This window comes from Mastigoproctus giganteus, chromosome 9 (genome assembly GCF_048544385.1).
Source record: "Mastigoproctus giganteus isolate SK-2022 chromosome 9, ASM4854438v1, whole genome shotgun sequence".
Classification (NCBI taxonomy): Eukaryota; Metazoa; Arthropoda; class Arachnida; order Uropygi; family Thelyphonidae; genus Mastigoproctus; species Mastigoproctus giganteus.
Genome location: NC_143583.1, coordinates 147,008,605 through 147,035,878, shown reverse-complemented (window position 1 = coordinate 147,035,878; position 27,274 = coordinate 147,008,605). Strand labels below are relative to the sequence as shown.

General features: G+C 37.6%; 1 protein-coding gene across 1 annotated transcript; it reads left to right on the top strand.

The window, feature by feature from the left end:
• Nucleotides 1–535: 535 nt before the first annotated feature.
• LOC150080808 (uncharacterized) lies at nt 536–26,273 on the top strand. The gene is made up of 2 exons (XM_090380826.1): nt 536–759; nt 24,303–26,273. Exon 2 carries the CDS (start codon nt 24,510–24,512, stop codon nt 26,271–26,273), a length of 1,764 nt encoding a protein of 587 aa, XP_090236952.1. The 5' UTR covers nt 536–759; nt 24,303–24,509.
• Nucleotides 26,274–27,274: the final 1,001 nt, after the last annotated feature.

Below are 27,274 nucleotides of genomic sequence, written 5' to 3'. Positions count from 1 at the left end.
AAAAAAAGAGAGAGGACCAAAATATAAAAATAAAGTTGAACGGCACGAAGTGATAGTTTCAACATGGTCTGTTAAACTGCTTTAATAATAGGCTGCTACGTCTGCGAATCTTATATCTCTGAATAACAAACTCGTTTCTGTACGTCATTTTAAAATTAACAGAAGAGTCGATTACAGTATCTGTATTAAAGATCGTATCGTGAAATTTTTGTAATGTAAGATTCGCAAGTGCAACTGTTTTTTATTTTCTTTCTTTTTTTATCTGGTAACTAGGCTATTTAATTAATGTTTGCGGCTGTGTTGTTTCAGTGATTATTATTGGAACAATGAAGGTTTTGTAGGCGTATATTTATTGTTTTCTGTACATAAAAATTACTTCAGAAATGTTTCATACTTTAATTCATAGTAATGAAATCTGGCGTCTTGGAGACCAGTAAAATTTATATTTAGTAATACTCTTTTTCACCGAATTATGGAAAGTTACTTAGTTCGGAACGTATTGAAATCGGATCTGCCGCTGAGAATTTGTGAACCTCCTGGGGAGAGGTTAACAAATTGCGAATTGAGAGGTGGGATTCAAATGTGGTTTGGAATGTAACCATTTATAGTGATATCAATAAAATTCACAATTTCTTAAATATAACATGCTTATAGCAGACTTTGGATGACAGGGTGAAAACTTCACTGATGGTGGATTGTATATCACTGTATTTACACAAATTGAGTAACCAGTGACTGAAAGGATGATTGATTCTCCAGGTATTCTTTTGACGCCTCTTCGGTATGACGTAACTGACATTTAATGTTAATTAATATAAATCACTTGTAACAAATTATATTCTCTGAAAAATGTATTGTCATATATTGAATTACAGTTTATTTATAGTTTGCCCCAATAATCACATTAATTCATAATTGTGTAGGTGGCTATTAATATTTTGCATGCCTACTACATTTTTATATGAATTATCATTTATATGTGAAGGGCTACAAACAATCAGAACTGATTTAGACTAACAAGAACAAAGGCAGCACAAGTCAATTTTCAGAAAAAGAACACCACACAGATGGCACCTGTTTCACTTAACAGTGATTGAAACCAGTTTTGATAACAGGATTTTATTAAAAATTGTTAATCATTTGTATATAGATATCTTGTCTTTTTTATTATATGTATAAAGTAGAGAATTTAAGGTGCCAAATCATAATTGTCAAAAATAACTATTTAGTATTTAGCAAGTCAGTTGTAACCAAATTATTATTTGTAACTCAAATCCTACATGTTCTACTACCTGTTTGTCCTAATTTCCACATTGATGGCTAAAACATATGTGGACATTGTTGGGATATCAGAGATGTGGTGTAACACAGATATAAGGGATGCAGAATTTGAATATGGGATGTACAATGTGTAAAGAAAGGACAGACAGGATAGGAGGGCAGGACCGTACTTACACTTCTCTAGGCCCGAGGCATTAAGCTATTACGGGGCCCTCTTTAAAGATGCCAGAGGTCCAGAGTCCAAAAAGAAAAAACTTGCATATATAATTAGAAAAAACAATTATTTTTACTGATCTGTTTAAACACAAACTGAATACAAAGATTACTTTATTGAGATTATAGAGGCCATGTGAGGGCCACCTCTATGCTGAGGCCAGCGCCTCATGTACTTGTTTATAAATACGACCCTGTAGGAGGGGGGGGGGTTATGCTCTTAGTTAAGAAACAAAATCTAAGCAGTGCATCCAGTTGACATGGGTGACCAGTGCAATGTTGAGTCAGTGTTGAAGTGTGACATAAGCACTGGGAAAGCAAAAATGAGAGAAGTGTGTTATAGGTTTAATGACTCTGATGAGTACAACAAAGAACGGTAGAGAGAAATAGTGGACTAATAAATCAAATGTCTTATAATGGGAGATTTTAACTTCTCATATATTGACTGGAACTTGTGGATTAGTCACTTGCACACTAACAAAACTTTTGTGGATTTATTGGATGACTGTTTTCTACAGCAGTATGTTAGAAAAGCACCCAGAGAGAGTAATACTCTTGATTTGATTATGAGCAGTGATTATTCTTGCATTAAGAATCTGCAGATAAAGGAACCACTGGGTAGCAGTGATTACAGTGTATTAATGTGCAATTTACTTAAAGATGCAACCACCACCACGGGTAAAGTGAAAGCTTTTTTTTTGGTTTCGTAAAGGTGACTACAGTGGTGACACAGTTTTTAAATTCTATAAAGTGGATCAACTGATGATACTACCATCAGCAAATTCTAAATGGGAAGTAATCATGGAAGCCACTAGGCTTTTCATACCAACTAAGAAATATTGTTCAAGGCTTAGGGCTAAATGGATGTCACATGAACTAATGAGACATGTGGCAGAGAAGAAAAATGCACGGGATGCATATAAATTATCAGGTGACACAGAAGCCTATGGTAGATAGAATGTGTAATTAAGTCACAAAGGAGTTCAGGCAAGCAAAGGCATATTACTAGAAATCATTGACAAAAGATGCAAAAAAAAAAAAAAAAAAGCAGTGAAAATTTCTTTACTTATGTAAACTCTAGAAGGAAGGGGATTATTAGCCATATGGTGCAAAGAAGCCTGAGGCTTATGCTGCACTAGGCAAAAAAAAAAAAAAAAAAAAAATTCTGAATTGCCCTGAGAGAGAGAGAGAGAGAGAGAAGGGAATCACCAAGAAAGAGAAGAATGATGATATCCAGCTCAGATTAGGATGAATCAGATTGATCCATTCGATATCTGTGATTTGACTTGCTGATCCTGCCCAGGTTGCTGACAAACTAAGTATTTTGCATATACATTCACACGCGAGGAATTCTTTAGTAAAGAAGTGGAGACCAGAAGTTTTATCATACTCTAACAGAGCCAAATTTAATAAGTGGGAGAAAAGGGGAAGAGAAATTTTTGAAGTTGAACATGATGAAGGCACCTGGGATCTATCCAGTTATACAGGATTGTTAAAATTAAACTATCCCTATGTAGAGGGCTCTGGAGCGAGTTCTAAGGCTTGTACTGAAGAGAAATTTGGACATAAGTTATTTGCATAATCGTAAGTTATTGCCACAGCGCCACTACTCAACTCTGTTGTACTGTATGAAAGCAAAGCAGTCTCTTCAAAATCATACAGTAAATGTTTGCCTGCAGTACAGCAGCAGTGCCAACAACGTTGCAGGAAAAGGTGCTATTAGTGAAGATGTACTATCAGAACAGCAACAATGCAGCTGCAGCTATCAGAGAATTCCTTCATCAGAAGTACATAAGGCGTGGACCTATGACTGTTTGTGCTGTCCACAGAATGATTGCAAAATTTGAAGTGACAGGACATCTTGGTGTTCAACCAGGTAGAGGTCAAAAACGAGTGGACTCCTCTCGTGTTGAAGATGTGGCTATGGCTGTTGTGGATTTATCAAGTCAATCTCCATATGGTAGCGCAAGTGTGCCAGCTGTTTCTCGTGAAGTGGAAATGCAGTATTCCACTGTAAGGCTAGTGATGCATCAGGTGTCATGGTTCCTTACAAGATGCATATGCTAGAGCAGCTAAAGCATGGTGATGCAGATATCCGTTTCACCTATGCACTTCAGTTTCTGGTGCGAATGACAGTGGATATCACTTGGCCATGGAACATCCTTTGGAGTGACGAATCATACTTCTGCTTAAATAGACAAGAGAAATACACAACTGTCGCATTTGGACAACAGAAAACCCTTGAGTTATCCAAGAGGTCCTGTTTCATTCTCCAAAAGTGACAGTGTGGTTTGGATTTACGGCCACATTCATGATTGGGCCATATTTTTTTTTGAATAGGTAACACTGACTGGACCCCGCACCTATTCCGTCACTGGACAGCGATATTATGAAATGTTGGCAAATTTCGCAATACCAGAACTGCAACAATGTGGGTGCCTTCAGGATGATTCCATATTCATGCAGGATGGTGTGCCACCCCCACATCCACTGTTGTGTCCAAAGATTGCTAAGGTGAACGGGTCATCAGCCGTTGTTTCCAGACATCTTGGCCATCCCAATCACTGGACCTTGCCCCATGTGACTTCTGGTTGTGGGGTTTTTTGAAGAACCAGGTGTATCGGGAAGGATGTCAAACTCTGGCAGATCAGAAGGACAGCATTAGCCGTCATGTGCTGGCTGTTCCAGTTGACATGTTATGTTCTGCTGTAGTGTAGAAAATGCTGTTCTTCGGAAGGAAACTGTTGTTGACCAAAATGGAGGACACATTGAACAGTTGTAGTGCTGTTCAAGTGATTTGTATTGCCACAGTGCCATATAGTGACAAATTTAATAACTAATATTTTTTCTCAATAAATGGCGAGTGCATTCTTTATTGTACCTGTTGTCCAAATTTCTCTTCAGTACGAGCCTTACAACTTGTTCCAGAGCCCTCTACATAGGCATACTTTAATTTTAACAACCCTATATTGAGGGAGACAGCACAAAGGAAGTAAGCAAACCCTTAGCCATAATTATGAGAGGATCCTTGGATTCAGGGGAGGTCCCCATGGATTGGAGAAGTACACGTTTCCCCAATTCACAAAGGGGAAGGGATCAAAGGGTGACACAAGTAATTACAGACCTGTTAGTTTAAATTCTGTTCCAGGGAAATTAATGGGGTCACTGGTTAAAGAAGCATTGCAGGATGATCTAGAGATAAGACTGCAGTTATACTTCAGACAGCATGGGTTTGTTAAGGGGAAATCTTGTCTGACCAGTTTGATATGGTCACATATGATATGATATGGTCACAAAGGAACTGGATGCAAAAAATAATTTCGATATCATATACTTGGATTTCAAGAAATCTTTTGATACTGTTGCACATAAAAGACTGCTGTACAAATTGGAGCAGTATGGCATTAAGGGCAAGTTGCTACTATGGATAAAGGGATGGATGAGTGGGCGAACACAGAGTGGTAATCAGTAGACACTTCTCTTTGTGGACTAATGTTATTAGTGGAGTCCCTCAGTGTTTGCTGTTGGGCCCATTGTTGTTTTCTGTATTTATCAGTTATATTCTTGAATGCATATCAGGCTTAATGTCCATGTTTGCATATGATACAAAGGTTGGCAGGGTTAATGACATTATGCTTCTGCAACAGGATCTACAAAAGTTATGCAGGTGAACTGAGAAGTGGCAACTGAAGTTTAACATTGACAAATGCAAATTACTACATATTGGATAACAGTACAGTCAGAGTATTGATGGAGGCATGTGATGAATACAGTCAGAGTATTGATGGAGGCATGTGATGCAGGAAAGCAACCATATGGGCTTATGTAGCATCAGCCTAAAAAAAAACACCAATTTCACATATCCATTCCCTCTAAAAGTTTGTCCAGTTCCTCCTTGAATTTTTTTAAGCTATCAACTTCCACAATGACAGTTGGATGTTTGTTCCAGCAATTAATCACCTGCTGGCTAAAGGAAAATTTTCGCACATCTATTAAACAACTGTCTTTCCTCGATTTGAATTTATGCCCCTCAGGTTTGTAATCTGAGCAAGCAGGAGAATCCCATCAGAATTCAGTGTGCTCAACCCATTCAAGGCGGTATACACCTCAGTCAGATCACCTCACAGGTGCCTAGTCTCCAGCCACTGCAATTTGCAGAACTTAAGCCTTTCTTGGTAAGAGGATCCCTTTGTTCCCCTCAACAATCTTGTTGCCCTTGTCTGTACATGCTCAAGCAACTCTACATCCATCCTAAAATGTACCCAGTATGCGGTACTACACTCAGGGTAGTAGAAAATGTAAAAGACCTGGGGTAATTGTGTAGTCAGAAATGAAGTTCTCTGAGCAATGCAGACAGGCTGCCAGGACAGCTCATGGGGTTTTGTCATTGATATATAGGAATATTTCTAGCAGGGATAAGGGGTTGATTATACCATTGTATAAGGCAATGGTTGAGGCCACATCTTGAGTACTGCATACAGTTCTGGAGGCTTCATTATAGGAAGGGTGTAGTTGGAACGAGTACAAAGGGCAATGAGATTGGTGAGGGGCACAAAGGGTTGCTCTTACCAAGAAAGACTTCAGTTCTACAAATTTCAGCTTGTAGAGACTAGGCACCTGCAAGGTGATCTAATTGAGGTGGTTAATGGTGTTGAATAGTTTGAGCATGCTCAATGCTGATGGGATTCTTCCTTTTGCTCAGATTATGCACATAAGAGGGCTTAAATTAAGTTGAGGAAGGATGGTTGCAGAATTGTTATATGTGAGTTTGCCTTTAGCCAGCGAGTGGTTGGTTGCTGGAACAAATTTCTGTCTGTTGTGAAAGTTGACAGTTTAAATGAATTCAAGGACCAACTAGACAAGCTATTGAAAGCAATGGATAGGTGAAATGGAAAGTGTTTCTTTTTTGGCTGATGTTGTGTAAACTTGCTTTCTTGTATTGTATGCCACTATTAATACTAATGCTAAAAGTATAAATGAATAGAATAAGTGGTGCAACAAAACAGGCGTTTTGTGCATCTGCCAAAAAAAAATTTAAAAAAAAATATATATATATCCCCAACTCAATTACTTATACTTTCCTCAATGCCAAAAACTGGCGATCTAATTCCACTTTGAAATTTATAACCTCTCCCCCTTGACTACTACAGGGAATGTATTTCAGTAATCTACAACACACTGCCCAAAGGTAAACTTTATGAGATTCAGCCTTCTGTTACTCCTTAAGATTTTATTTTTGGGATGTCTAGTTTTGTTTCCTACCAGTGAAAATGTACCTCCTTCAATCATTTTAGTGATCTTCAGGGCTTTGTATACCTCATTTAGGGTTCCCCTCCCAGAATATCTATTTCTGCAGCATGCACCTAAGCTGTTTTTCATATGGACATAAATTAGCCTCTCCCTTCACTAATTTGGTTACTCTCCTTTGAACCTTTTCTAAAATATTTTCTTTCTTCAGGCATGGTTTCTATACCTGAACACCATTCTAAATGTGGTCTAACCATCATCTTATATAAAGTGACAATGACATCCTTTTCCCAACTTGCAAAGATCCTGTATATATTATGGACAGGACAAGAGTTGACTTGATGAATAAATACAAATGAATATGATTAATTATAGAGCTAAACCATTTATTGCAGATTGCTTAAAGAGAAGTATGATATTAAATACCAGTCAGTCACGTAATGCTAGGTTATAGCTAAAGCTCGAATAAAATCAGCTAATTAAGTATCTTCATTGTCCAATAGTGGTTAATTTCTTTATTTTCTGGTTGATGGGTTCCTGTTTACAATTTTTACGTGGTAGATGATTTCCAACATTTATTAAAATGAGAAGACTCTTGAACTTAGTTGTTTTTTTTTTTTTCAGTTGTGACCATTGAGTAGATACTAATATGACAGTGTCCAACAGCTTTGTTCAGTGCATTATGTCATCCTCCTAGATGATTAAATGTACAAGAGAAAAATTTGGAGATTGATTGTGAGAACAGAGCATTAGTGCTCTCTAACTTGATTCAAAATATTAATAACTTTTTGGCACTTTTCAAATGATGGAATATTAGATGAAGGCCCTTCACAAATGATTCCTCCCTTTGCTTTAACTTGCCCATACAAGGAAACAAAAGCCAGAGCTACTGTGGGTTTTGCAAACTTTCTAACAGTTTGCAGAAACCCTTCAAAATACACAGCTAGTGTTTGCAGCCTCATGTCACTTGACACTATAAGAGTGCTAAGCGGGATGATCTTTGTGATTTCTATTCCTCTTTTCCATGGTTTGGCAGCTGTTTTCAAATCTTTTAGTCTTCATATTTCTAGTGCTTTTTTTTTTTTTTTTTTTTTTTTTCTGTATTTTGATCCTGGTTAGTGCAATATAATGTTAATTTGGATTAACAGTAAAGTATCTGTTTGTTGGTGACTTTTTTCCCCTCTCCTGCTGCATGTGTGTGTGTTTTTTATGAAACCCGCAAATATGAAAGGTATTAGAGCCTGTACTACTTAAGTTGAAAGAAGATACTTGACTTTAATATTAATTTTTCCATGGGAATTGTTTTTTTGAAATAAGACATGTTTCAACCTTTCTTCTAAAACTAATGAAAATGAGTGTCTTTGAATCAATTTGACCCAAGAGACAGTTCGAGGATTGTGGGGTAGAATTTTTTGGAGTAATGACCTGTGCTTGTTAATGGGACAGACTGTTTTTACAGGAATGGGATACACTTAAAAAGAAGATGTGCAAGAATATTTATTGATAATATCTACACAGTATTAGGTGCATTGAAAATTTCTTAGCTAAGGATGGGAATACACAGACAAATAGATTAAGAGCAGCTGCAGTCAGAGTTGTGATTCTTGCACTGCTTCTAATGGATTATGCAGCAGACTGGAAAGCAAGGTGTCAGGGATTTTAAGGATTACATTTGCTTGTTCCATGCGTTACCCCCAATAGGGTCATGGAACAAGCAAATGCATGGGATGTATTAGGGTTACTAAGAGTAAAAACAGGTAGTAGTAGTGGCATGTGATGCAAGAAAGCAAGTGTATGAGCTTATGCAGCATCAGCCAAAAAAAAAAAAAAAAAATCAAACCATTCCCTCCAAATGCCTGTCCAGTTCCTCCTTAAATTTATTTAACCTATCAACTTCCACAACGACAGATGGAAGTTTGTTCCAGAAATAACCACCCACTGGCTAAAGGCAAATTTCCACACATCTATCTTTTCTTAATTTGAATTTATGCCCCCTTAAGTTCGTAATCTGAACAAGTGGAAGGATCCCATCAGAATTCAACGTGCTCAACCCATTCAATGCCTTATACACCTCAATCAGATCACCGTGCGGGTGCCTAGGCTCCTCTCTTGGTAAGAGGATCCCTTCATTCCCATCACCAATCTTGTTGCCCTTCTCTGTACATGCTCAAGCAAATCTACATCCTTCCTAAAATGAGGCCTCCAGATCTGTACGCTGTACTCAAGGCGTGGCCTGACCATTGCCTTATACAGAGGGACAATCACCTCCTTTTCCCTTCTAGCAAAATTTCCTATATATCATTGACAAAACCCCATGACCTGCCCTGGCAGCCTGTCTGCATTGCTGAGAAAACTTCATATCTGACTGCACAATTACTCCCAGGTCTTTTCATTTCCTACCACCTTAAGTGTAGTACCACACAGTCGGTACGTTTCTCTGGGGTTACTTCTACCCATATGCAGTACTTTGCATTTGTCAAGGTTTAACTTCAGTTGCCACTTCTTAGCCCATCTGCCCAAATTATCTAGATCCCGTTGCACTAGCACACTGCCATTAACTGCCAACCTTTGTATCATCTGCAAACTTCGACACTAAGCCTGATATACCTTCATCAATATCATTGATAAATATACAAAACAACAGAGGACCCAACACCGAACCCTGTGGGACTCCACTAATAACATTAGTCCATGAAGAGCAGTGCCCATTAATTATCACCCTCTGTCTTCTCCCACTCAACCATCCTTTTATCCATTGTAGAAACTTACCCTTAATACCATTCTGCTCCAATTTGTACAATAGTCTTCCATGCGCAACAGTGTCAAAAGCTTTCCTAAAATCCAAATACATTGATATCAAAATTATTTTTTGTATCCAGTTCCTTTGTTACCACATCATAATATCCTATCAAATTTGTCAGACAAGACTTTCCCTTAACAAACTCATGCTGTGTCTGAATTATTGCTACAGTGTTGTCTAGATGATCCTGCAGTGCATCTTTAACCAGTGACTCCATTATTTTACATGGAACAGAAGTTAAACTAACTGGTCTGTAATTACTCGTGTCACCCTTCGATCCCCCTTTGTGAATTGGGGATACATTTGCACATCTCCAGTCCGTGGGGACCTCCCCTGAGTCCAAGGATGCTCTCATAATTATGGCTAAGGGTTTGCTTAGTTGCTTTGCCGCCTCCTTTAATATAACTGGATAGATCCCATCCACCCCAGGTGCCTTTCTTATGTTTAACTTCAACAATTTCTCCTCCACTTTGCTCTCTGTTATTACGAAATCATTAAGCACCCTGCTACAATTTGATAATCTTCTGCCATTTTCAAACCTTAATAACTCTTCATGTGTGAATGTAGATGCAGAAAACTCATTCAGTTTGTTTGCTATCTGAGCAGGATCATCAACAGTCGAACCATCGATATCAAGTGGACCAATCAGATTCATCCCCTTCCTTTTAGAGTTTATATAAGAAAAGAAATCCTTGCTGTTTTTCTTAGCATCTTTTGCCAAAGATTTCTCGTAATCTGCCTTCGCCTGCCGAACCTCCTTTGTGACCTGATTACAGACTAGCTTATATCTGCCACAGGCTTCTGAGTCGCTTGATAATTTGTATGTATCCCATGCATTTTTCTTCTCTGTCATGAGTCTCATTAGTTCATTTGATAACCATTGAGGCCTAAACCTTGAACAATATTTCTTAATAGGTATGAAACTTTTAGTAGCTTCCACGATTAATTCCTTGAATGCTTTCCACTTAGAATTTTCTGTTGGTAACATCGTCAGTTGATCCCACTGTACAGAATTTAAAAACTGTCTGAGACCACTGTACTCACCTTTATGGAAGCAAAAACCCTTTCCTTTACCCCTGATGGTAATTATATCTTTAAGTAAATCCCACATCAGTATACTGTGATCGCTGCCACTTAGTGGTTTCTTTATCTGCAAATTCTTAATACACGAATGATCACTGCTGATAATCAGATTAAGAGTATTACCCTCTCTGGTTGCCTCTCGAACATGCTGCTGCAGAAAACAATCAGTCATCCAATAAATCCACAAAAGTCTTACTAGTGAGTGACTAGTAAGACTTTTAACCAACCCACAAGTTCCAGTCAATATCTGGGAAGTTAAAATCCCCCATTATAAGACATTAACTTTGATGATCAAGTCAGCAGTTGTGGGAATATCAGAGACATGGTGTCACTCAGTCATAAGGGATGCAGAAATTGAATATGAAGGACAGACAAGAGAGTGGGTTATACTCTTATTTTATAAGCTTAGATTTATATTTTATGCACTTCTTAGTTAAGAAGCACATAAAAAACTGTGTAAAAATCTAAGGCAGTGCATCAAGTTGACATGGGTGGCTTTGCAATCCTGAGTCAGTTTGGTGTGACATACACACGGGAAAAACAAAAATAAATGAGAGTGGGAGTGTGTTATAGCCTAATGACAGTGATGGTATAACGAACATCCATACGAACAAATACGGTGGGCCAGTAAATAAGAATGTCTTATAATTGTGGATTTAAACTTGCCAGACATACTTGTGGGTCAGTCACTCATATAGTATGTGGATTTATTGATGGCTATTTTCTACGCCAGTGTGTTACAGAGGCAAAAGAGTACTCTTGATGTGATTATCAATAGTGACTCTTCATGCATAAGAAGTCTCCAGCAAAGAATCCAAAAAAAAGGCAGCAAAGACTTTTTTACTTGTATAAACCCCAGAAGGAAGGGGATGAAAGACATTGGTCCATGGATATAAATGGTTTAACCATTGATAATCCTATTCAGATTGTTGACAAATTGAATAAGGTGGTCTACTATAACTTGAACCATATAGTGACTAGGAACCTGCAAGGCAGGGGCGGGCCTCCACGAGTGTGCAAGTGGTGCACCACATCTGGGTGGCAACATTCAAGGGGTGTCTGAAAACCTGAGATTACACATATGAAGAAAATTTTAAAGGGATTTGGGAAATTTCAAATGGCACCCAGGTGCCAAATACCCTAGGAACGCCCCTGCTGCAAGATCTGAACTGAAGTGTTTTAACACTTTGAACAGATTGAATGGGCATGAATTAGCATTAGTAGAGGCATATGATGTAAGAAAGCAAGCTTATGCAGCATTAGCCAAAAAAAAAAATACTGATCGCATTTCTCCCCTCCATTTGTTCCAAATACCTGTCCAGCTCAGCCTTAAATTTATTTAGGCTATCAACTTCCACAACAAAGAATGGAAGTCTGTTCCACCAACCAACTACCCACTGGCTAAAGGCAAACTTCCATACATATATCCTACATCTGTCTTTCCTCAATTTGAATTTATGCCCTCTCAAGTGATTATTCTGAGCAAGAGGAAGAATCCCATCAGCATTGAGCATGCTCAAACCATTCAAGGCTTTATACGCCTCAATCAGATCATCTCGCAGGTGCCTAGTTTCCAGACACTGTAATTTGCAAAATTTAAGCCTTCCTTTATAAGAGCAACCCTTTCTTCCATTCACTAATCTTGTTGCCCTTTTCTGTACTCGTTCCAACAGCTCTACATCCTTCTTAAAATGAGGCCTCCAGACCTGTATACAGTACTCAAGGTGTGGCCTGACCATTGCCTTATACAAGGGGATAATCACCTCCTTATCCCTGCTAGAAAAATTACTGTATATCATTGACAAGACACTATGAGCTACTCTTGCAAACCGTCTGCACTGCTCAGAAAACCTCATATCTTTTTTTTTTTTTTATGTGAACCCCAAACACGAGAGGTATTAGAACCTATAGTACTTAGTACCGTGCTTGGGTTTGAGGTTAAGAAGACGAAAGAAGATATTTGTTGACATTGGACTTGAACTTCTGTAGATTGTAATTTTCAGGAAATACGTATGAAGGAAGGTTGTTCCAGAAAACGGCAGTTGAATGAATAAATGAGGAAGATGAAAAGTTGGTTCTGTGGGTTTGAAGTTGGACAGTAAATGGATGTTGGCTGGTGGCGGCACGTGTTTGGACTGTTTTGAAAGAGAGAGCAGGAATTATAGAAGCCAATTCAGAAGAACAGTGCCCATGGAAGTATCTGTAGAAGAGGCATGCAGCAGAAACAGTGCGTCTATGAGAAAGCGAGTGGAGAGACTCTGTTAGAGATGAATCATTAATTAACCTAACTGCCCTCTTCTGAATGGAATCAAGAAGCTGGAGAGAGGTTTTGGGGGCACCACCCCAGATATGGGAACAATATTCCATGACAGGGCGAATTTGTGATTTATACAGAGTGAGCAGCTGTTTGGAAGAAAAGTAACGCCGAGAGCGAAAGAGAAAACCAAGTTTTTTAGATGCAGAGGAAGCAATATTTGTAATGTGCTTGTGCCAAGAGAGATTAGAAGTCAGGGTAATCCCCAAAAGAGATATATCCCTTTGCCTAGAAATTGGAGTGTCACTAAAGATAAGTATAGGAGCAGAAGAATCCTTTTTGCGAGATATAAGACAAGACTGAGTTTTAGAAGGGTTGAAATCAACTAAGTTGTCTTTGCCCCAGTGGAGAATTACCTGAAGATCGGCATTTAAGGAATTGGTAGCAGATTTTCGAGAAGTTGAAGCTGATTGAGCAGGACAAGGTTTCTCAAAATGGAAAGTTGAATGCAATGTGCTATCATCGGCAAAACTATGGATAGGATTTTCAGTCAATGGAAGAAGGTCATTGATATACAAGAGGAAAAGAGTGGGGGAAAGAACTGAACCTTGGGGGACACCGGCATTAGTGGAGAAGTTAGAAGACAGAGAGCCATCTACCATCATCCTCAGTGAGCGATCAGAGAGAAAGCTGATTAACCAATTACTAAAAACAGTTGGCAAACCATAAGATGGAAGCTTGTTTAGAAGACCTTTATGCCAAACACGATCAAAAGCCTTTGAGATGTCAAGAGCAACTATTTGTGTTTCACCGAACCTTTCCATTGAATTAGTCCATAAATGGGTAACATAAGCCAGAATATCTCCAGTGGATCGACACTGACGGAATCCATACTGGTGATCGTTGATCAGACGGAAGGTTTCTAGGTAGTTTAAGAGTTGGCGGTTAATTGATTTCTCCATTACTTTAGAAAGAGTAGAAGTAATTGCAATGGGACGATAATTGGATGGGAGGGATTTGTCACCCTTTTTAGGAACTGGCTGGATATGAGCAAATTTCCAAGCAGAAGGAAAAACACCTTTGGAATAAGAAAGTAAAAAAAGGTGGCAAAGAATGGGAGTAAGTTCAGGAGCACAGGTTTTGAGAACAAGTGGAGAAATACCATCGGGACCTGGAGCTTTCTTAGCATCAAGATTCATCAAAATCCTTCTGATATCCTTTTGACGGAAGACCACAGGAGGCATTGAATGGAGCGTGTTGGGAATGGTGGGAGGTGTTTTACCAAGATCATTAATACATGAGCTGGAATAAAAATGGGATGCTAGCAGGTCAGCTTTATAATTGGCTGAAGTGGCAACAGAACCATCTGGTTTGGACAGAGGTGGGAGCAAAGATGGGCAAAAGTTGCGGCCAATAGCTTTGGCAAGAGACCAGAATGCTCGGCTACCATTAGGGCAAGAAGCAAGTTTTCTACTCTTAGCCTGTTCAAACTCTAGTTTGGACTGGTTAATAACTGCTTTACAACTGTTGCGAGCTTTGGTGTAGGCAGAAAATGAAACTGAAGAATTAGAAACAAGCCAGTTACGATATGCAACATTCTTCTCTTGGACAGCCTTAGCACATTTATTGGAAAACCAAGGTTTAGATAAAGGACGAGATTTTAAAGTGGAGTGTGGGATAAAGGATTCCATTCCTGCAAGAATAATTTCACTGACACGATATGAGCAATGGCTGACATCAGAAGTTTTGAAACAGTAATCCGACCAAGGAAAAGAAGTCTCGCAGGTCATCCCATTTTGCATTCTTGTAATGCCAAACAACACGTGGTTGGGAATGGCCATGAGATAAAGGTTCCATTGGAGAAGAGACAATCACCAAGTTGTGATCTGAAGTGCCTAAAGGACCTCTCACTTCGGCCGTGAACTTAGAAGGTTTGTTTGTGAGAAAAAGATCAAGTGTATTGGCTGTATGATTAGGATTGTCCGGTATTCTTGTAGGTAAATGAACAATCTGTGCTAGGTCATTAGTAATTGCAAAAGCCTCAGCATCTCGACCAGCTGGGTCGGTGTGACTAGAAAACGGAAGCCAGCTGGAGTTGTGAACATTAAAATCACCAAGGAAAATTACTTCACTGTTAGGAAAGTTGGACTGGAGAAAGTCAAGTTGCAAAGAGAGGAAGTCAAAGAGCTCCAAGTGATTAGTGGAGTTGGGAGAACGGTAGAGACAACAGATGAATTTGACACAATGAGGTAGAGAGATTTTAAGCCAGAGAAGATCAAAGAGAGGAGATTCCAAATTGCCAAGTCTCTGACAGGGAATATCAGAACGGACATATGCACAAGTACCACCTCTGAGGCGAAAGGAATCGTACAGCGAATAATTTGGGCATCTGAGATGAGCAGTAGATGAATCAACCGATAACTGAGATTCTGTCAGAAAAAGTACATGGGGTTTGGCAGACTGCAAGTGGAAATGGACATCGTTGAGATTAGAATTGAGACCATGTATATTTGTGAAATGAATTAGGAAGTCCATGGGAGGTTTAGATCTTTTCGCAGATAAGCTTGCTCTATTAGTTTGACAATTCATGGTGTATTCAATAGTAAGAAAAAGTAGGTGGGACATGCTGTATGAAGAAATGAAATTTTTGGATATGGCGTACATGTGGTAAAAATATACCCAGATCCTTGACATAACGTGGCCTCGACAATGCTCCCCGCATACACACTACTCGGACTCCCTCCAGTCACTATCTGGCAGAGTAGAGGCAGCAAGATTATACACTAGCTGATCCGGAAGCTTCCTAGAGAGTTACCAATAGGTTCAGTCCAGTATACTAACTAGCGGCCGGCCTGCGAACACCGTTTTAGAGCTGTACCCTCGAAATGTAAGGAATATTGGATCCCGCCACGACGTTCATCATAACCTCAAAAGTCATCAATCATACTGCATGATGGAAGAGATAGGGAAAGGTTGACCGGAACGTAGCTCTAGAGACTAAACATGGGTTCCACCATTTCAAGCCTCCAATAAGCAAAGTGGTGGTATTTCACCGGTTGATGACAGTCATCTACCACCTAGTACTGCCTGGTAACATAGAGGGGCGGCGTTCCTCCATGTGGTGTGGACGCCACACCTCGACCCCTGCTTACGTTGGTTCACACCTGGGTGGTCACCCACCATGTACTTGTGCATGGAGGTTATACCCAGGATTACTAACAGTCCCACCATTGTGAAGGTGCAAGCAGAGGATTTGGCTGTCACAGACCTGCCTGCACAAATTACCCACAGGTCCTTTTCGTTCTCTACCACTCTGTGTAGTACCACAGAGTTGATACGTCACTCTGGCGTTACTGCTTCCCATATGTAGTACTTTATATTTGTCAATGTTAAACTTCATTTGCCACCTCTCAGCCCATCTGCTCAACTTTTCTAGATTCTGTTGCAGCAGCATACTGTCATTAGTGTCCTTAACAGCCCTGCCAACCTTCGTATCATCTGCAAACTTGGACATTAAGCTTGATATACCATCATCAATTTCATTTATAAATACACTAGCCGGGTGGGTAAAGCGCCTGCCTGGCAACCCAAAGGTTGCGGGTTCGAATCCTGCCTCGGGCTTGGATCAAAGTACTGCAAAAAACCTTGGGAGGTGCACTATGGTCACAGAAGCCGATGCGCCAATAACTACCAAAAAAAAAAAAAAAAAAAAAATTTTATAAATACAGAAAACAACAATGGACCCAACACTGAACCCTGAGGGACTGCACAATAACATTAGTCCACGATGAGCAGTATCCATTGATTGCCACTCTCTGTCTTCTCCCACTCAACCATCCCTTTATCCACAGCAGCAATTTGCCTCCAATGCCACACTGTCCAATTTGTGCAGCAGTCTTCCATGTGCAACAGTATCAAAAGCTTTTCTAAGATCCAAATATATGATATTAATGTTATTACCTGCATCCAGTTCCTTTGTGACCACATCATAGTATCCAACCAAATTGGTCAGGCAAGACTTTCCCATAACAAAACCATGCTGTGTCTGAGCTATAACTGAAGTCTTGTCTAGATGATCCTGCAGTGCTTCTTCAACCAGTGTCTCCATTACTTTTCAGGATCAGAAGTCAAACTAACAGGTCTATAATTACTTGTGTCGCCCTTTGATTCTCCTTTGTGAATTGGGGTCACATTTGCATATCTCCAGTCCATGGGTACCTCCCCTAAATCCAAAGAAGCTCTCATAATTATGGCTAAGATTTTGCTTACTTCCTTTGCTGCCTCCTTTAATAAAACTAGATAGATCCCGACCACCCTGGGTGCTTTTTTTTATGTTTATCTTCAACAATTTCTGCTCCACTTTCCTCCCAGTTATTACAAAATCATCTAGCTCACTGCCAGAGTTTAACTCACCTCTGGCATTCCCCTCCCTGAATAACTCCTCATGGGTGAATGTAGATGCAAAATATTCATTTAGTTTGTTAGCCACCTGAGCAGGATCATCAACAGTTGAACCATCAATATCCAGTGGACCAAACTGATTCATCCCTTTCCTCTAGAGCTTATATATAGGTAAAGAACTCTTTGTTGTTTTTCTTTGCATCCTTTGCCAAGGATTTCTCATAATCTGCCTTTGCCTGCCTAATCTCCTTTGTGACTTGGTTACAGACCAGCTTATATCTATCATAGGCTTCCATGTCACCCATTAATTTATATGTATCCCATGCATTTTTCTTCTCTGCCATATCTCTCATTAGTTCATCTGATATCCATTTAGGCCTAAACCTTGAACAATATTTCTTAGTTGGTATGTAAAGCCTAGTAGCTTTGAAGATAAATTCTTTGAATGCTTCCCATATTGAATTTGCTGTTGGTAACATCATCAGTTGGTCCCACCGTAAAGAATTTAAATACTGTCTCAGACCACCGTAGTCGCCTTTACGAAAGCAAAAACCCTTCCCTTTACCCCTGATGGTAGTTACCTCTTTGAGTAAATCCCACTTCAGCACATTGTGATCACTGCCACCTAGTGGTTCCTTTATCTGCAGATTCTTAATGCATGAAGAAGCACCACTGATAATCAGATCAAGAGTATTACTCCCTCTAGTTGCCTCCTGAACGTTCTGATGTAGAAAACAATCATCCAATAAATCCACAAAAGCCTTGCTAGTATGTGTGTGACCAACCCACAAATTCCAGTCAATATCTGGGAAATTAAAATCCCCCATTATAAGACTCTGTGATTTACTGGCCCACTCTATTTCCCTGTACAGTTTGTTGTTATTCTCATCAGAGCCATTAGGCCTGTAACTCACTCCTACTCTCAATTTTGATCTCCCTCAACCTATTCTAAAACTTTAAATGGGTTAGAAGTCCAGCTTGCTTGACTCGAAGCCCGTACGAAAGGATGTGAGTTCCCAGTGGGCCACTTTTGGTAAGCAGAACTGGCGCTGTGGGATGAACCAACTTATGTCACACCAAACTGACTCGACACTGCACTGTCCAGCGATGTCGACTGGCTTCACTTTCTTGGATTTTGTGTTTCTTAACTTATACCATAACCCCTCCTCCCTTCCTGTACACATTGTACTCCTCAAATTTCAGTTCTGCATTCCTTATATCTGTGTGGCACCACTGTTAGGCCCAAACCTTGAATAATAGTTCTTAGTTGGTATGTAAAGCCTAGTAGCTTCCAAGATAAATTCTTAGAATGCTTCCCATTTTGAATTTTCTGTTGGTAACATCATCAATTGGTCCCACCGTAAAGAATTTGTTGTTGTTATTTGGTTTTTAGGAGCATTAGCAACTAAGGCCATATTGCTCCGGGATATGCGGTGGTCATTCCCTGACTTTTCCGCATCCTCCGTATTTGGTGGTGACGGGCTCGAACCCCGGTCTAATCAAGAAGCGTGTGCTACGCACTGCTGCTCCTTCCCACCTGGCTACGGAGGCGCCTGTAAAGAATTTAAATACTGTCTCAGACCCGTAGTCGCCTTTACGAAAGCAAAAACTCTTCCCTTTACCCCCAATGGTATTACCTCTTTGAGTAAAACCCACTTCAGCACACTGTGATATCCCAACAATATCTGTATTTGATGTTCTGAGCAATACCTGAAATTCATTAAATTTATTTACCAAATTCCTAGCATTGGTGTACATGCAAGTATACATGCACCTGTTCCCATTCTTAGCTACCCTAACACAACCCATGTGTTTACTTGTACCGCAATGACTCCTCCCAGCAGTCTCTGAAATACCCTGCATCTTGTTTTCCAGGCTGCTGCTCATTCCAATTGAAGCAGTGCAAGAATCACTTTCACTTCTGCCAGTGGCTACTGTTAATCTATTAGTCCTTGTATCCCCCTAAGCTAGCAGTTTTCCGACCCACCTAACACTGCCTAACAATTCAAATTTTAATGACGTTTGCAGGATAAATGTGTGGAAATTTGCTTTCAGCCAGCAGGTAGTTGATTATTGGAACAAATTTCCATATTGTGTTGAAGAACTGGGTAGTTTGAATAAATTGAAGGAAGAGTGAGACAAAACTATTAGTGTGGACAGATATGGAAGTGTTGGTTTTTTTATTGTATTTTTGCTGATGTATATAAGCTTGCTTTCTTGTAGCAATAAGCATTACTCAGTCTCATAATCAAGATAATTGATTGTGAGATAATATTTAACACTTTAATATTAAAATTAAAGTGCTATTAACACTTAGCTAATAGTTCTGTTCAGTAATATTTATAGATGTATATGTAGGGTGCTTCGGTTAAAACACAGTGGGGTTTCTCTCACTTATTTTTAGGTTTAGTCTGTTTGTCATATTTGCACTGAAATTTTCGAATTGGACTAAGTATTACTATATAGGTTTTTTGATTTTTAAATTTAAATTTGGCTTAATCAACTGTTTTATGTCTCAGTGGGAAAGTTCTTCCCTGTCCTCAGTTTAGTCTAAAAACATCATCAGTTTTTGAAATGAACATAAATTGATTTTATTCGAGAAAAAAGAAAAAACTGACAGTTGTGTGTGATAGGCATGTTTAGCTATGTCTAACAGCTACCTGTACAAGGGCAGTTATATGTGGGGTCTCCTTTTGTGAATAATGGTAAAGAAGTAATATTCAAAAGAATTATTAAAAAAAAGCTGTGTGTAAAGCAGCAATTTCACGAAATAGAAATTTAAGGAAAAATATCAGATGTGCAATAATAAATTCATTATTAGATAAAAAAAAAAATAAATGAAATGGGAATGGACGTTTCGGTGCTTAACTTTGCTATTTTGGCCATTTGTTATCAAAAATCAGTTATTAGTAACTTTGAACAAGGTTGTATGGCTGCCACTGTTATTTTCAAGAATGAAAAGTACAACCTTGTTCAAAGTTACTAATAACTGAACTTCGATAACAAATGGCCAAAATAGCAAAGTTAAGCACCGAAACGTCCATTCCTATTTCATTTTGACTTTATAACAAAACAGCAGATACATACTGCAGAAATATTAACAACATTCTATGTTGACTGTAGGAAAGAATGGCATACAAATTAATAATTTAAATGATACAGGTAGTGCAGTTTTTTGTATTTAAAAATGTTATCGGTTACAACATCCTATGAATTTCAAAATTCTCACCAGCCCAGTAGGAATAACAAATACCTTGTAGTACAGAATTTTATGCAAATATGGACATGAATTAACTCTTCAATTTGTGCTGCAGAATCCAGAATATGCACTAGCATGTGGCAGAAGCACGAAATTACATACTAAATGAAGAGTGCAGTGAAATTCCTTATAAGTACAACTTCTTAGTGTTTATTTGGATGCACAATTGTAAAATAGTGTGAAAACGTATTTCTCAAAAATGATTTACGTGAGATGGTTGTACTGTATGGAGAATGTGGCTAAAATGCTAGAGCAAAAGCAAGATTATTTTTCAAGAGACATCCTCAGAAGCTGCAGATATCACATGCCACAATTATGAGTTTGTGAATCACTGTATGTAACTAGAAGCTTGATGCATAAAAAAAAGATTGAAATGCATACAGAATTTGGAACATCTTTTTTATGAAGAAGATTTTGTGGCCTTTTTCTGCCCTATCCAAACTAACAATTTCCGGAAAGCTTCTTCTGCATTTGGGATCGAGCACATGTAAATTTGGAGGATCCTTTGTAAGAACAAACTGCATCCCTATCATTTGTTTTTACAATGTTTGCATGGAGGTGATATACAAAATGCTTGGAGTTTTTTGTAATTTTTCCATTAACCAAATTAGAAGAAAATCCCAGTTTCTTTAACAATATCCTGTGTACACCTTCACTTGAGATGCCTTCATCAGCAGGCACAATTCTTGCTGCTGGCCCCCTATCCTTCAAAGCTCAAACTTTTGCAGAAATACTTGCCAATCAGCAGAGATGATTTGTCAGTTTGTGGTATGTGTGGGGCATGTGAGGGGATGAAGTTGCTGATCTCGTTTTACACAACAGCAAGCCGACTGGGGTGAAATGTTGTGAATTACTTCACATTAATATACCTCACTGGTTAAAAAGTTCTGTAAACTTCAAAGGCTGACAACATCTTTGGTTCCAGCATGATGGTCCCCACAACTCAAACTTGTAGCAGTAAAGCAGTGAGTATGATGTAATATTTAAAGGCAGGTGTTTAGAATGTGGAGGTGATGCATCTTGGCCACCATGTTCTCCTAGTCCCATCCATTGACAATTCAGATGATCTCAAAAATAAGACTACGTAATGCATGTGCTGAAGTTAACAGCATTATTCTAAAGATTTTGTTCTGATTTATTTCACAGGTTAAGTTTTATTGTAGCAGAGGAAGGACACATCAAATTTATGAATAAAATTCAAAGCACATGTTGGCTATCTTTTGAAACTGTACTGCCAACAGTCTTTCCTCTAAACAATGTAGAATGATGTTAATTAATTACACTGAACAACAAATTTTGGGTCATATCTTTTTACGGGCATGAAAGTAAGTTTACTTTATAGATTTTGGGGTGCTAAACACGGAAATAGTGCTTAAAGTGGTATATTGGCTCTTGTTTTCGAAAAAAGTAGTTGTTTATATTTATACATTATTTTTTATTTATATGACAGTAAGATGTAGCTATGAACATACCTGTATCAAACACGGGACCTTTTCTCCTTTCATTGGTATTCAGCTTTGGGAGCATCACTTTACATCATTCAACAATAATCAGCTAACACGGTGGCACTCCATATGCTTTTGTATCTTTGTTCCATTGCTGATGGCACAACAGTTTGGTGGGAAGAAATCCCGGTGTGAGTGCAAGAAATGCATCTTCCGTGACATGTTACACTCCAGATTTTCTTAAGAAGTAATGAGATCTTCCACAAGTTGCCTGTAGTTGCTGGCTTTAATATTTTGTAGAAAACCAGTTGAAACATTTCAAAAGGCTTTCCATGCTGATTTTTTGCTATCACTAAGGACAGATTTGAACTCTTCATCTTTGAAAAGTTGCCTTATTTGTGGACTGATGAAAATGCCTGCCTTAATCTTCTTTGTACTATGTCTTGGGAATTTCTCTTGCAAGTATGTGAATGCAGAACTGTTTACTTTTTATTACTGCACAAATAACATGAAATACTATTTATAGTCTTTATCTCACTCAGTGTGAATATTCATAAGATTTGCTATAGAAATATTAATATTTGTGTATGGGTGCTGCCATAGATCCCACTAGGGTGTTATAGTAATATATGGCACATGTACTGTACTGCCATTCTTAAATCCGAAAAATTCCAAATTCCAAAACATGTCTGGCCTCAAGGGTTTCAAATAAGGGATTGTGGACCTGTACATATATATATATATATATATATATATATGTGTGTGTGTGATAAGTTATAAAGTAAATTTTATTGTGTGTAAAGAGTTACACCTTTTTTTTATGGTGGTGGCCTGAAACAAAAGTTGAAATTGATAAAAATAGTGATCAAACTTTACTACTGCCAAGCTCTCTCTCAACTCATATATATGTATATATATGAGTTGAGCTGTCAGTAGTTCAGTTTGGTCACTATTTTTATCAATTTCATAAGCAGCTAATTTGCATATAATCATTTATGAAAATGCCATAATTATTTATTGTAGATTGTTGTTGATTTCATAATTGACAAATTTGCATATAATCAATTATTGGCCATTTGATCATGCCCATCATCATTTTCTTGCATCATTTGCCACTACTAATTAGGCACATTATAGCCTTAGCTGCTTGTGCCCCAAAAAATCCCAAAATCAAACCAAAAGCCATTACTAATTATCATTAATCCTTTCTGCTTTTGTTTTCCTTATTTTGCTCATTTATCCATTCTGTTCTTTGGACCAGCATTCCTTCTGATGTATTTCCTGAAAATAATTTTAAAAAGTTCAGATAAAACATAAACAAGTATCTTCTGCTCATAACTTTTGTTTCAGGGCACCACCATAAAAAAAGGTAACTCTTTACACACAATAAAATTTACTTTATAATATCTCACTTGCTTTAATCAGCCTCATTTTTACTTCACTTTATAATATTATTTATTCATTTTAGTCACATTCACATGTATATGCATAAGCAACTATTGTCTTCACCATGGCTGTTTGGTTGGCTGGCCATCTGTCCATCCATCCACATGTAATAACTTAACTCCCAATGGAGAGATTTTCATAAACTTTTATATTTAGCTCTTTTAAATTTGTTAAATCATCAATTTTAGATTTGTTGTAAAATAGAAATTCAGCAATTATTTATTATTTTTTTGTTCATCCATATCATATAGACTATTTTGGTTTTTTTTTTTAGGAGCATTAGCAACTTAAGGCCATATTGCTTGGGGGATATGCGGTGGTCATTCCCTGACCTTTCTGCACCCTCCATATTTAGTGGTCATGGGCTCGAACCCCAGTCTAATCAAGAAGCGTGTGCTATGCACTGCTGCTCCTGCCCACCTGGCTACAGAGACTATACCATATATTGTAGTTGAAACATTGGATGTTATGTTTGTTGTTGTATGCTGATTAGAGGAATGAATGGACATTACAGCAGATGTGCAAAAATGAAATGTAGTGCACTGCATATATTACATATTAAATTCACAGTGGGTGAAGCGAAAAATCTTGTCACTAGCTCAGAGTTACTCACCTAGATTTTATGTTTTCATGAAGTCACATGGAATATAAATTGTTTGATTTAGTTATGTTTTCTAATTAGGGGCTGTTGGCCTGACTTTTTACTTTGATGAATATTGCCATTTCTTATTTAATTTACTAGGTTAATACTTTGCCGATTTCTTATTTATAATGTTTATGAATCTCTCTCTCTCTCTCTCTCTATATATATATATATATATATATATGTGTGTGTGTATATATTTCTTATCTTTTTTTTTTTTTTTTTTCCAGGTGTAAAATTGAGCATCATATGAAGACACTAAATGCATATTAAATGTACAAACTTCATTTTGTACATGTTTTCAGGAAGTAATTTTCACAGTATTTACAAAGATGTAGAAAATATTCTGTATTTTAATATTTGTCAAAGCATTCCTCCACATTGCTAGAAATTTTTAAAAGGGAAACAGGAGTTTGCTACTTAGCTTGCTGATAGAAATGTTCCAGTTTTCAGATTCATATGAAATGACTTCTGCATACCACAAACCTTATATCTGTGAGATCTGTGGAAAAGCATTTTCTGATAAAGCATATTTCAGTAAACATCAGAGAATTCATTCTGCTGACAAACCTTTTACATGTGAGGCTTGTGGAAAGAAGTTTGTACGCAAAGACAATCTTATTGAGCACAAGAGTATTCATACAAATGATAAACCTTTTATGTGTGACATTTGTGGGAAGAAATTTTTTCGCCCAGGAAAACTTGCCCTTCATAAGAGGATTCACACAAATGACAAACCATTTCGGTGTAGCATTTGTGGGAAGCATTTTTTACGTAAAGATCATCTTTCTGTACATATGAAAACTCACACAAATGACAGAACTTTCACTTGTGATATATGTGAAAAGAAATTTTCTCAGAAAGAGCATTTAGGAAAACATTTGAAAATTCACACAAATGACAAACCTTATCTCTGTGAAACTTGTGGAAAAAAATTCTTACGTAAAGGCCATCTAGCTATACATCTCAATGTTCATTCAGGTGACAAATCATTTACTTGTGATACATGTGGAAAAAAATTTTCACAGAAAGGACACTTAGCTGCACATGTCAAGATACATACAAATGACAAACCTTTTTTGTGTGAAACTTGTGGAAAGAAATTTTTACATAAAAATGCATTTGCTATCCACATGAGAATACATCAAAATAATAAACCTTTCAGTTGTGAAATTTGTGGAAAAGCGTTTTCACAATCAGGTAATCTTAGTGTACATCGTAGGACCCATTCAAATGAAAAGCCTTTTACTTGCGAAACCTGTGGTAAAAAATTTTCTCGAAAATATTCTCTTTCTCTACATGCTATGAGTCACACAGATGAGAAACTCTTTGTGTGTGAAACGTGTGGCTCTGAATATTCTCATTCAGAACAGCTTCTTGAACATCAAAAAATTCATTCAAAAGAAAAACCTTTCATATGTGGAATTTGTGGAAAGAAATTCTTGCTTCATAATTCTCTTTTGGTACATATGGCTGCTCACAAAAACAGCAAGCCATTTACTTGTGAAACTTGTGGGAAGAAATTTTCGCAGTCTGGTAATTTAAGTACACATAGAAAGATTCACACAAATGAAAAGCCGTTTACCTGTGAGATTTGTGGAAAAAAATTCTCACGAAAGTATTCACTTGGTGTACATAGTATGACTCATGCTGATGAAAATTTTGTATGTAATGCTAGGGATATCAAATTTCCACGTTCACAGTATGTTACCGGACCCCCAAAAAATCACACAGGTGAACACTTTATGAATATACGCAATATTACTGAGACAGAATTCACAAGTTTACATGAATTTGATGATCATGATACAAGATCATATGCATCAGAAAGTGAACTACCTTGTAAAACTAGGGGCGGAAAATTTGTACAGAAGGATTCTCTTGGTGTACATAATAAAGTTAATGCAAATAAGTTTTTTTCCTGTGAGATCTGTGGAAGAATGTTTTTACAGCAGTATTCTCTTTTAATACATAAAAGAATGCATACAAATGAAATGCCTTTCACTTGTGAAGTTTGTGGAATGTGTTTTGCACAAAAAGGGCACCTTGTTGTTCATAGCAGAACCCATCTACTTAAAGGCCATTTTATGCACAAAAAGTTCAAGAATAATATTTCACAATCTGTACAGTTTGCTTTACATAGGATTCACACAAGTAAGGAAAATTTACTCTGCGAGAAAGCTGATGACAATATTCTGTAAATAAAAGTATTTATAAAATGACTCAAGATTAAGTTTGCAAAGTTGCACATGTCAAGAAACAACTTTTTTTAGTCATAGTTACTTTTATCCAACAGAAGACCTTTTACACATGGAAGTTCACATCTTGAGAAATACTCTGAACACTGTGCTTGTGAAGCAAATTACCTGAAAAACTTGGAACAGAATATCTCTTTTGTGGAAAGAGTTCAAATGACATTACCATATAAGAAAGTGTATATATAGAATTGCTGTCTCCTACTTCTGTAGAAAAATCATGTCATGTAGTTTGTTAATTAATTGATAAGCTAAAGAATATCTTAACCCTCTAGCAAGCACAGAAAAAAAAATATGCATATATATATATATATATATATATATATAACCAAGAACTGGCATGTGGTTGATTTTAAACTTAATTTAGGCCCAACATAACTGAATGGTCAATGTGATAGTGCACAGTAGTATGGATGGGTTTAACTATAGTTCAATCCCACATGACTTCTAAATACAGTTGTGAACTTTACTGGCTCATGTGGTTATATACAGAACATTTAGATTTTTAGGAATAAAAAGCAAGAAATACTTTTAGGAAAATGCACTTTATAATTTTATTCTTCATTAGGATGTTATGTTGGATAATTAGAACGATTAAACAGTAGTCTTATTGGAAAAATATATATTTTTTCCAACTGCTTCCTTTCCAGTGTTTGGCAGCAAAATGCAAGCAAAAGTGAAGCTGAAATTCTAAAACTCTATGGAAAAATCAACAGAGTGGGTGTGTGATGTGTTTGTATACAAGCATGGAACTGTAAAGAATTTTTACAGCTTTACTCTGTATATATTTAAAAAATAATTAGAGATCAGAAGTGAACACTACACTTGAAGAATATTAAAAAGTTAAGTTTATGTAATTCTAGCATGTTTACATTTTTCTGTTTTTGGTGTACAAACTGCACAAAGTATACTTGCTAGAGGGTTAAAAGTATATATATTTTGTTTGT

Excerpts from the sequence above, each read along its gene's own strand:
- LOC150080808 (XM_090380826.1), top strand. The coding sequence starts at position 24,510 with ATGTTCCAGTTTTCAGATTCATATGAAATGACTTCTGCATACCACAAA.